Consider the following 12,753-nt stretch of genomic DNA (forward strand, 5'->3'; position numbering starts at 1 on the left):
TATAATATTTCAGCTAGCTACCTATATTAGCTAAAGTACATGAGTTGAGTTGCAGGAGGCATCATATTCTCTCGTTGACGTACATTGACGTCAGAGCCATGGGGGTATTTGTACAGGGGGCGGGCCTCTGAAGCGGTTCCACGCTTCAGTGCCAATTCGTTTCCAAGCCAACCGGACCCACCTCTTACGTCAACCGGTAACATTGCTATTCTGATATCTGTTTGCTCGCCGCCCTGAGTGGAGGGTTGACTTTGAAGTTTGACCTGCAGGTGCACAGAAAAAGCTTTTGTTACTCTGAGTCAAAGTGCAGGGATTGGACTGGTGAATTATTTATGTACATTTATACTAGCACATTAATCCATGCATGCATGTTGTTTTGATGTGTGAAGGTGTGTGTTCAGCTGGGCTCTGACTATGTAACGTGTACATGCTTATGCACAAAGCAAATGATGCATGCAAGTGATGCAACCACTAATACATTTTATTATAACTTTTGTTGGTTGCAATTGCCCTTTACGGCTGTGGTAAAATACGGCAAACATTCATTTGGATTATGCTGGATGGTGTGTGTTCTGCAAGGTTTGTACACTGAACAAAAATATACACAAAACATGTTAAGTGTTTCATGAGCTGAAATAAAAGATCCCAGAATTGTTCCATATGCACAAAAAGTGTATTTTCTTTGTAAATTTTGTGCACAAATTTGTTTACATCACTGTTAGTGAGCATTTCTCCTTTGCCAAGATAATCCAACCACCTGACAGGTGTGGCATATCAAGAAGCTGATTAAACAGCATGATCATTAAACAGGTGCACCTTGTCCTGGGGACAATAAAAGACCACTCTAAAATGTGCAGTTTTGTCACACAACACAATGCCACAGATGTCTCAAGTTTTGAGGGAGCATGCAATTGGCATGCTGACTGCAGGAATGTCCACCAGAGCTGTTGCCAGAAAACTGAATCTTAATTTCTCTACCATAAGCCACCTCCATCGTTACCATAGGTAACCATGCCAGCCCAGGACCTCCACATCCTGCTTCTTCACCTGTGGGATCGTCTGAGACCAGCCACCCAGACAGCTGATGTCTGTAATATAGCCCTTTTGTGGGAAAATGACTGCGCCGCTGCCCAGTCATGTGAAATCCATAGATTAGAGCCTAATACATTTATTTCAATTGACTGATTTCTTTATACTGTATGAACTGTAACTCAGTAAAATTGTTGAAATTGAAGTTGTTGCATGTTGCATTTATATTTTTGTTCAGTATATTTTTGTGCAGTATACATTTTAGATAGAGGTTATTAAGCCAAATCAATTGGTTTGAGAATAATACAATAATATGACAGAATATTAGCACATTATTATCCTTTTTTTAACATACCCATTGCACATCTTGCGATCAACATAGAATTTTAGTGAAACTGCTGGAGTTCGAGACCAATGGAAAGACAGTTAAAATATTACATGAAACAGCACCATCTGCTGGTCAAACAAACAATATGGAAGCCATAAGTAGGTACTGTTTGCAATAGTACAGTAAAGTAAGCTATATCTTACCAAAGGTTTTACGGCTTATAAATTGTCTATTTTTCTTTCTTCTTGTACACAAAAACACAATAAAGGCACATTATTATAAAAAAACTAAAAACAAAACATTTATTTGTAACCAGAGCGGTGCGCGATATTTGAAATATTACCAATATAGGCATACAGGTCCAGCAAGTACATGTTTTGTTAATTAACCTATCGTGACAGCCTTACATGGAAAACTGTTGAGCGCAGCACCCCAAAAGCATCTGCTGTCACTGCTAGATTTCCTGTATGTGCAAGTTCCAGATGTGCTTTTGGTATTTCCTGTCCAACATCCTCCAAGAACACTCAGCTTCAGCTCGTTAGACTACTTTTTCACAACACTCTAGTCAGGCCCACTTGAATCTACCATGAAGGCAAAACATGTATTTTCTTGATTTTCTTCACAACATTGTGATAAATACAAGATTATAAGACAAAGACAAAGGAATAGGCAAATAAACAAATGCTACACTCTGTTATTCAACCAGGACTTTTGTGTAGCCATGAAAAGGCACATTATGACTTTATCCAGCCAGCTCACACTGGTGTCATAGCAGTGGAGGCTTTGGTAAACATCACTGGGAGGATCATCTCTCGCAGGTGGCCATGGCTCAGAGGTATCGTGGGGTCAGACTTCTGTTATCCGAATTTACGAAGATATTGTCCTGTTCCCTGACATCAACTTCCACACAGGAGACCTCAAATGGGGGTGACACCATAGGCCTCTTTGTACGGTTAGTGGGCGTACCCTAAAGCGAACACTTTATAATACCACCCAGGATCTGTCCGTCCTGTCTCGCATCACATGATGCCATACAACCCACCAGCAGGAGATATGAAAGATGAATGGAGACAAAAAGAGTCAGATGCCCAGATGGCCCAGTGGACATGTGGTAAAGAGAGAGGCACTGCAGGGCTGCAACATTACTCATAGATCTCATTCTCCACCCATCCAGTCTCGTTGAGATAGTGCCGACCGTGGTTCTGGCAGGCCTCATAGATATCATTGGTCACAAAGCCACTCTCTGTCACTGTCTCCTTGTTTGAAACATTCTCGTAATCATCACAATGGGAATCAAAAGAGGAGGCACAGAAGGACATCTTCTTGATTGATTCAGGTGCCATGCTCTCCAGATCGGCTGGTTGAAGCTTGGTGATGTCCCGGTAGGCATAGGGTCCTTGGATGTTGCAAGCCGCAGTGGACATTGTACCCCATTGCTCTTGCTTAGGGTAGCGGTCCGTTTGAGACTTTCTCCTGCATAAAGACAGTTACACTATCAGTTACAGAGGCATGTTGCGAGCCACAAACACCTCCATCATTGCTTATTTCAAGTACGGCATTTAAACCTGAAAACGAAACATCTCTGAAGGCTATCTTATGCTCTGTGATGTCTGATGTTGATTATGTTTCACAAGCCCTCTTGCAAGCGTCCTCTGTTTTGCCCCTCTTATCTGTGTCATTTTTAACTTATAGATTATTTTTTACATACTTTTAAATAATGTTAGGTGACCTTGACAGGTGCCTAACATACAAAATGTATTATTACCTGTTATTATTAAATGAGGCGAACAAGTATTACCTTTTGGCAGCCCGTTTATAGCAGAAGACTCCTGTAGCCACAAGCAGCAGCAGTAGAATAGGGATAGTAGCAAATAGAATGTAGGAGACATACAGGGCATTATCTGAAAGAGATACTGCAGGGAGAAAAAAAACCACCAGAGGTAAGACAATGGCATTATAGCCTGGTTCCAGATCTGTTTGCGCTATCATGTCAACTCCTTGTCACTCATTGTCAATGAAAAGGAGCTGACGTGATAGCACAAACACACAGATCTGGGACCAGGCTAATGACAGTAAGTTGGCACCTCACTATGAATACTTTTGGAAAGAAACTTTGGAAAATAAATGAGGAGATCATTTATTGTATTTGGGACACAATTAAGCAATAAGGCATGAAGGGGTGTGGTATATGGCCAATATACCACGGCTAAGGTGTGTTCTTACCCAAAACGCAATGCGGAGTGCCTGGACACAGCCCTTAGCCGTGGTATATTGGCCATATATCACAAACCCCAGAGGTGCCTTACTGCTATTATGAACTGGTTACCAACGTAATTAGAGCACTAAAAACAAATGTTTTGTCATACCCATGGTATACGGTCTGATATACCATGGCTGTCAGCCAAATCAGCATTCAGGGCTCGAACCACCCAGTTTATAATGTACAATATTTCATAACCAAGGATCAAACTCGATAGACATGAAGAGTGCAGATTTTTTACCTGATGATTCAGACAGTCCTAGTTTTGTCTTCTCATCACTCACTTTAGCTGATGGGAGGATTGGTATTAAATATATAATTGGGGCAACTGGAAAATAGATAATGAGCAAAACTTGTAAATAGACAGACACTGTAAGTAAATTGGATTGATATACAAAAACGTCATATTGCCCAAATAAATGTGCAGACCAAAAATAAGCAAACATTTGTCTTCGCCAGAGAAGAAAGATTGAGCATGTGTGATGCAGCAATGTGTAAACAAGCACAGTATGACTAATACGCAAATAAACTCTCTAGGAATAAACTCAATCAGAGCAACAATTTCAAGCAGCTTCACTGGTAATATGTAACTGTACTATAGCCTACTGTATTTGTCATGCATAGCCTCTATTATCTGGTAAGAGGATTGATTCAATGACACTGATGAAGTTTTTATGTTCTATTACATTCTCTCCTATTATATCATATTGTGATTCATAAATCTTTACCACTAGATGTCATCCTATACATAGACACTTCGGAGATTGAGAATGGTAATGTCATAACAATGTTCAAGCTGTTGATCTCAGTATCAACAAATCACCCATCTCAAGGATTCCCATATTTGACCTTAAAAAAATCTGAATGTTAGTTGCAGGGGTGGGTTTACCTGTGTATAATGAATTCCACACCACAGTAAACACTGGTAACTTTTCTGTAAGAGAGAGAAAGAGACAATCGTCAGCTGCAAAAGAAAATGGACTATATTGACTGTGAATTATATTTTCTATGGTTCCTTGTTGATAAACTGGTATTCAATCAAAATCATACCATACAATATGATCTCCTTCAGCGGAAATAAACTACAGGATTGAGATAGGATAAATGTAATGTAACATTGCCGAATTCATTAGTGCACACTGTTGCAATCCGTAACAAAAAAAAAATTGTCAACAAAAACGAGAGATTCTAATTGGACAAATTCAGGTAGTCCCTCCCTGTTTAGGTCCCTTTCTTTACATTTGCTGTCCTTTGAATACAACCCTTTTAATCTGTTCATGTCTAAATATGGACACTATCAAGGACACCGGGGCCATGTTCAGCAGGGCACAATGTTGTGGAACGTTCAGATAGAACAACATGATGTGAAACAAACAGAACTCTCTGACATGTAGAATAACAAATCATGTCAACTCTATTCATAACAATTCTATCTGCAATGTTCCACAACGCGTTTGTCTACTCAGAACGTGTCCAGGGTACAGTTCACCTTCGGAGTACTTGCAGACAAAATTGTTCCTGGTGTTGCAGTTGTCATCGTTCCACTGGAACATTAAGCGCCCCCCTTCGTCGGGGGGGGCAGAAGGCTGGTGGTACAGCACCACACACATCTCGTTGCCACACGATGGCTCGTCCCAATGCCAGTTTCTGCAACAAGCGTGTTTTCCATAGGTCAACAACTTTATCAGAGATCCTCTGATAGTCAACAGCATGCCTCTGAAAATGGACTCTCATCCTACTGATACCCAGTGTTGGGGAGTAGTGAACTATGTAGTTCAACTAGTAATTAAACTACATTTTGCAGTAGCTTGGTGGTAGTTGAACTAAATTCAAATCAAGGTAGTGTTTTCAGTAGTTAATCACTTTTGCCATGTAGTGGTGTAGCAAACTACTGGAACTACACACTACTCTTTTTGCAATCCTTTTTTCGGCCTCAGACCTGCCTAATTCTCACTGGAAGCATTTTATTTTGTGATTAATAGGGTAAATGACACATTCTGTTAACATCTGACAACGGTGATCTGTTCTTGCAACTTGTCGTCTATGACATTTCAGATTTACATGTGACAATTTGTCATGAAGTAGTTTGGATGAAGTGAACTACTTTTTCAAAGTAACTTTAGTTAAGTCAACTATATTTTTTGAGGGTACCTTTAGTGTAGATTAACTTATTTCCGTGTGAAGTAATTGGTAGCTTGGTCAACTATATTTCAGAGTAGCTTTCCCAACACTGCCAATACCACAACATTTATGATAATACAAATTGTACCGATAAAATAGCAATGACCCTCAAAGCATGTAGACACCAACATATGTTAATCCCTGATGCTCTTGGATGACTCTCAGATTACTGTGAGTCATGTGAGGTATCTCTATGGCCCTGTATTTTCCTGTGGTGTGCATGCCAACAGCTGCAGGGATCTCCAAGACTTTTTGCTACAGGGATCTCCTAGACTTGAAACCAAAGTAAAACACAAGAACACCTGAATCTGGCCTTGCTGCCATCCAGCCAGTAGTACTGCGAAGGGCATCCTATGGTAGTCACCCAGTGGCGTGGGCTTCTGTGTAGCCCAATCCAGAAGTCCCCATCAGTGGCCTGCAACTGCTGGATGAACCTCTCGACCAGACGCTGCTCATTGTCAGTCTCGATACTGAGGAGCTCTGCCCCATCCGTCCTGCAGGCTTTCCTGGCATCATCGAAGGTCATCCTCCGCCGTGGGTCCTGGAAGTAGTTGATCCTGTAGCAGGGTCGCTCTGTGCCACGCCGGCAGATCCTCTGGCCTACAGTGCATCGCATTGGAAAACAAGAAATTGCAAATGAAGAATGCAAAATCAAATTGCAAATTCAATTGGAAAATTGCAAATCTAAACATGGGGGTAATAAATAACGTCAAATCAGAATGGTAATTCAGTGGAATTAACATTGCACGTTGTTATGTAAACTGTGAGGACATAAGGCACATGTATTAGCCTACATGGATTACATGATAATAGGCCTATGTGCAAGATCTCTTGATTTTATGTAGACCTATTGCCATAAGCTTAAGAAACGTTGTATTGTTTTTCATAAGTGCTTGCATGTAACACTATGAATAGGCTGTATGTTATTATTTATGTATTATTACTGTCTTATTTTCTTTATTAGGGCCTTTATCACTAATGTTGCAAACCACAGTGAATAAGCTGTAAAGTAATATGGCCCACCTTGATTTTTGCACCACCTTTAGGCCATAACATACCACATTGGTCTTCTAAATCTGGAGCCTACTTCTGAGCATAATGGCCCATCTCAAAACGAATCATAGGTTCCCAACACACAAACCAAAACAAAAAGTCTGCTCTTGGGCAATGTCTAGGCCTATTGAAGAGAAATATTGCAGTGACTGTTTTTGCCATCTAGCTTACAAAAGCACTCGATTTTGGGTGACATTTGAAGTTTCTATTTAAACATTTTAACGATCCAAAATCTTTCTTCTTTCGTTGGGTAATACATAATAAGATTTTTTCGCACGATCAAAAAAAGCGCAATATTGCAATGCATTAGATAACCTTTGGTTAATCATACAGTTACCTTTTGACAACGGGCTTTGACAAGTTTGACATTGTTTCCCTGTCAACACTCACCATTGTGTTCAAATTGAGTGAATCCTAGGTGGCAGAAAACGGCGAGAACAGTCCCGAGCAGTTTAACAAAATCCATTTCTTCATCTTCAGTAAACTTTCGTGTAAATTCGAGAAAATTCGTAACCGCCCGTCAAAGCCAGAGAGAGGGGAAACGTCGTATATGGTCCAATCAGAATTAGGTCGAAGTATTTTTGCAGGATCCGGTAAAGCGTTTTTAAACCCCTCTCACTGCGAATGGCTCATTATTTTGAGTAAATCCATCGAAGATAAAAGTTTAAAGGAGGAATGCTTGTCATACCTTGCTATGTTTTTTCCCACTCATAGGCATAATGAAATTAGGCTACTCCATGCTGCACCCACACAATAATCTAATCAAAGTCACATTTATTTGATAAGAATGGAAGAGAGACTGAATAGATGTCTTTGAGTGATATGCTATACTGAGCACGAGAAATGTACATGGGATTGTACAACGGTTTAGCAAAAGTCTATTTCATACACGCACGCGCACCGGCATGCGCGCGCACACACACACACACACACACACACTACTTTCATTGAATATCAAACATTCATATACAAATGTTCCTACTATTATAGCCTAGATCTACTGTGTGCCGGGGGAAAGATTTGACAACCAGGGCGGGAAATAAGAAATAAAACAGTTGAGAGAAAAATTGGGAATTAATTATGTGAAGGTCAAGCATTAGCCTGAGGAGAAGATTGTGTTCTTTCACTTGAGGAAATTAGGAAATTCTAGGGCCGGGTGGTAGGTGTTAATTTAGCCAGTAATGAGGCTACAACATAGAAAACTTAGGTGAGACTGTGTTCCAGGCAGCAAACTCCAGACAATACAAGATGTTTTTTTGTGAGGTTGTTTTGTGATTACCGACTGCAAGATGGCGCTGACAGAGATGGTCGCCTCGCTTTGAGTCCTTTGAAAACTATGCAGTATTTTGTTTTTTTTAAAGTATTATTTCTTACATTGTTAGCCCAGAAAACAATGTCAAGTTTCCTACATTACGACCTGAAATACGACTTTCCTGAAGCGGATCCTTTGTGCGGATCCTTTGTTCGGATCCCCACCCGGGAGATCCCCACCCCGCCGAGCCAAAACAACGTCGCCACAGAAGAGGCAGACGGAGCGGCCTCCTGGTCAGGCTCCGTAGGCGTGCACACCACCCATCGCTTCCGAGTATACTACTCGCCAATGTCCAGTCTCTTGACAACAAGGGTAGACGAAATGGGTTGACTTCCAGAGAGACATCAGAGATTGTAACATTCTCTGTTTCACAGAAACATGGCTCTCTCGGGATATGTTGTCGGAATTGTTTCAGCAATCGGGCTTCTTCAAGCGTCGTGCCGACAGAGATAAACACCTCTCTGGAAGAAGAAGGGCGGGGGTGTATGCTTCATGATTAACGACTCATGGGGCAATCATATTCAACATACAGGAATTCAAGTCCTTCTGCTCATCCGACCTAGAATTCCTTACAATCAAATGCAGGCCATATTATCCCCCAAGACAATTCTCGTCAGTTATCATCACAGCTGTGTATATAACCCCTCAAGCAGACACCACGACGGCCCTCAACAACTTCATTGGATTCCATGTAAACTGGAAACCATATATCCTGAGGCTGCATTTATTGTAGCTGGGGATTTTAACAAAGCAAATTTGAGAACAAGGCTAACTAAATTCTATCAGCATATTGATTGCAGCACTCGCGCGGGCAATACACTCGATCACTGCTACTCTAACTTCCGCTATGCAACAAGGCCCTCCCTCGCCCTCCTTTCAGCAAATCCGACCACGACTCTATCTTTCCATTACCGTTCTATAGGCAGAAACTCAAACAGGATATACCCGTGACTAGAACCATTCGACGATGGTCTGACCAATCGGAATCCACACTTCAAGATTGTTTTGATCAAGCGGACTGGGAAATGTTCCGGGCAGCCTCAGAGAATAACATCGATCTATACGCTGACTCTGTGAGTGAGTTTATAAGGAAGTGCATTGGAGATGTTGTACCCACTGTGACTATTAAAACCTACCCTAACCAGAAACCGTGGATGGATGGCGGAATTCACGCAAAACTGAAAGCGCGAACCACCGCATTTAACCATGGAAAGAGGACTGGGAATATGGCCGAATAAAAACAGTGTAGTTATTCCCTCCGCAAGGCAATCAACCAAGCAAAATGTCGGTATAGGGACAAAGTGGAGTCGCAATTCAATGGCTCAGACACATATGTGGCAGGGTCTACAGGAAATCACGAACTACAAAAAGAAAACCAGCCACATTACGGACACCGACGTCTCTCTTCCAGACAAACTAAACACCTTCTTTGCCCGCTTTAAGGATAATACAGTGTCACCGTCGCGGCCCGCTAACAAGGACTGCAACCCCCCCCTCCTTCTCCGTGGCCGACGTGAGTAAGACAGTTAAACGTGTTAACCCTTGCAAGGTTGCTGGCCCAGAAGGTATCCTTATCCGCATCCTCAGAGCACGTGCAACAACGACGAGACGGCCTACAGGGAGGAGGTGAGGGCCCTCGGAGTGTGGTGTCAGGAAAACAACCTCACACTCAACTTCAACAACACAAACAAAGGAGATGATCGTGGACTTCAGGAAACAGCAGAGGGAGCACCCCCCTATCCACATCGACGGGACAGTAGTGGAGAAGGTGGAAAGTTTTAAGTTCCTCTGCGTACACATAACGGACAAACTGAAACTGAAATGGTCCACCCACACAGACAGAGTGGTGAAGAAGGCGCAACAGCGCCTCTTCAACCTCAGGAGGCTGAAGAAATTTGTCTTGTCACCAAAAACACTCACAAACCTTTACATATGCACAATCGAGAGCATCCTGTCGGGCTGTATCACCGCCTGGTACAGCAACTGCTCCGCCCACAACCGCAAGGCTTTCCAGAGGGTAGTGAGGTCTGCACAACGCATCACCGGGGGAAACCTACCTGCCCTCCAAGACACTTACACCAGCCGATGTCACAGGAAGGACAAAAAGATCATCAAGGACAACAACCACCCGAGCCACTCCCTGTTCACCCCGCTATCATCCAGAAGGCGAGGTCAGTACAGGTGCATCAAAGCTGGGACCGAGAGACTGAAAAACAACTTCTATCTCAAGAACATCAGACTGTTAAACAGCCATCACTAACATTGAGTGGCTGCTGCCAACATACTGACTCAAATCTCTAGCCACTTTATTAATACAAAATTGGATGTAATAAATGTATCACTAGTCACTTTAAACAATGCCACTTTATATAATGTTTACATAACCTACATTACTCATCTCATATGTATATACTGTACTCTATACCATCTATTTCATCTTGCCTATGCCGTTCGGCCATCGCTTCCATATATTTATATGTACATATTCTTATTCATTCCTTTACACTTGTGTGTGTAACGGATGTGAAATGGCTAGCTAGTTAGCGGTGGTGTGCGCTAGCAGCCTTTCAGTCGGTTACGTCACTTGCTCTGAAACCTAGAAGTAATGGTTCCCCTTGCTCTGCAAGGGCCGCGGCTTTTGTGGAGCGATGGGTAATGACGCTTCGTGGGTGACTGTTGTTGATGTGTGCAGAGCGTCCCTGGTTCGCGCCCGTGTCGGGGCGAGGGGACGGTCTAAAGTTATACTGTTACATGTACAGTGGGGAGAACAAGTATTTGATACACTGCCGATTTTGCAGGTTTTCCTACTTACAAAGCATGTAGAGGTCTGTAATTTTTATCATAGGTACACTTCAACTGTGAGAGACGGAATCTAAAACAAAAATCCAGAAAATCACATTGTATGATTTTTAAGTAATTAATTTGCATTTTATTGCATGACATAAGTATTTGATCACCTACCAACCAGTAAGAATTCCGGCTCTCACAGACCTGTTAGTTTTTCTTTAAGAAGCCCTCCTGTTCTCCACTCATTACCTGTATTAACTGCACCTGTTTGAACTCGTTACCTGTATAAAAGACACCTGTCCACACACTCAATCAAACAGACTCCAACCTCTCCACAATGGCCAAGACCAGAGAGCTGTATAAGGACATCAGGGATAAAATTGTAGACATGCAAAAGGCTGGGATGGGCTACAGGACAATAGGCAAGCAGCTTGGTGAGAAGGCAACAACTGTTGGCGCAATTATTAGAAAATGGAAGAAGTTCAAGATGACAGTCAATCACCCTCGGTCTGGGGCTCCATGCAAGATCTCACCTCGTGGGGCATCAATGATCATGAGGAAGGTGAGGGATCAGCCCAGAACTACACGGCAGGACCTGGTCAATGACCTGAAGAGAGCTGGGACCACAGTCTCAAAGAAAACCATTAGTAACACACTACGCCGTCATGGATTAAAATCCTGCAGCGCACGCAAGGTCCCCCTGCTCAAGCCAGCGCATGTCCAGGCCCGTCTGAAGTTTGCCAATGACCATCTGGATGATCCAGAGGAGGAATGGGAGAAGGTCATGTGGTCTGATGAGACAAAAATAGAGCTTTTTGGTCTAAACTCCACTCGCCGTGTTTGGAGGAAGAAGAAGGATGAGGACAACCAAGAACACCATCCCAACCGTGAAGCATGGAGGTGGAAACATCATTCTTTGGGGATGCTTTTCTGCAAAGGGGACAGGGCGACTTCACCGTATTGAGGGGAGGATGGATGGGGCCATGTATCGCGAGATCTTGGCCAACAACCTCCTTCCCTCAGTAAGAGCATTGAAGATGGGTCGTGGCTGGGTCTTCCAGCATGACAACAACCCGAAACACACAGCCAGGGCAACTAAGGAGTGGCTCCGTAAGAAGCATCTCAAGGTCCTGGAGTGGCCTAGCCAGTCTCCAGACCTGAACCCAATAGAAAATCTTTGGAGGGAGCTGAAAGTCCGTATTGCCCAGCGACAGCCCCGAAACCTGAAGGATCTGGAGAAGGTCTGTATGGAGGAGTGGGCCAAAATCCCTGCTGCAGTGTGTGCAAACCTGGTCAAGAACTACAGGAAACGTATGATCTCTGTAATTGCAAACAAAGGTTTCTGTACCAAATATTAAGGTCTGCTTTTCTGATGTATCAAATACTTATGTCATGCAATAAAATGCAAATTAATTACTTAAAAATCATACAATGTGATTTTCTGGATTTTTGTTTTAGATTCCGTCTCTCACAGTTGAAGTGTACCTATGATAAAAATTACAGACCTCTACATGCTTTGTAAGTAGGAAAACCTGCAAAATCGGCAGTGTATCAAATACTTGTTCTCCCCACTGTATGTACTTATCAATAAATGGAGGGGAATTTATGCCAAATATTTACATCTAAATAGAAAATACTATCCTATTTGGCCCAGCACACACAGAAGTCAGCCACAAGTCAGCCATAAGACCGAGACTCATCGCCTCTCTTCGTGCTGTCTCAATAAGTCATCAGCAGATGGTAAACCCTGCAACACATGTTTTCTGGGAGCAAATGAAGAGCTCAGACAAGCCGGGATGTGTA

At 42.6% G+C, this 12,753-nt stretch overlaps 1 protein-coding gene across 1 annotated transcript; it reads right to left on the bottom strand.

The window, feature by feature from the left end:
* Positions 1-460: 460 nt before the first annotated feature.
* On the bottom strand, positions 461-7,632 carry laynb (layilin b). The gene is made up of 7 exons (XM_071356609.1): positions 7,242-7,632; positions 6,101-6,398; positions 5,107-5,264; positions 4,507-4,551; positions 3,859-3,945; positions 3,156-3,270; positions 461-2,830 (listed from the first exon to the last, which is right to left on the bottom strand). The coding sequence occupies exons 1-7, from the start codon at positions 7,315-7,317 to the stop codon at positions 2,500-2,502; spliced, it is 1,110 nt and encodes a 369-aa protein (XP_071212710.1). The 5' UTR covers positions 7,318-7,632; the 3' UTR covers positions 461-2,499.
* Between the last annotated feature and the right edge of the window lie 5,121 nt (positions 7,633-12,753).

Source organism: Salvelinus alpinus, chromosome 21 (assembly GCF_045679555.1).
Source record: "Salvelinus alpinus chromosome 21, SLU_Salpinus.1, whole genome shotgun sequence".
NCBI lineage: Eukaryota > Metazoa > Chordata > Actinopteri > Salmoniformes > Salmonidae > Salvelinus > Salvelinus alpinus.

Bases quoted from the DNA above. Each gene is read 5' to 3' on its own strand.
- laynb (XM_071356609.1), bottom strand. From the start codon at position 7,317: ATGGATTTTGTTAAACTGCTCGGGACTGTTCTCGCCGTTTTCTGCCAC. The intron at 3,946-4,506 runs GTAAACCCACCC...TCTATTTTCCAG, and splicing joins GTGGAATTCATTATACACAG to TTGCCCCAATTATATATTTA. The intron at 2,831-3,155 runs GTAATACTTGTT...GTCTTTATGCAG, and splicing joins TATAAACGGGCTGCCAAAAG to GAGAAAGTCTCAAACGGACC.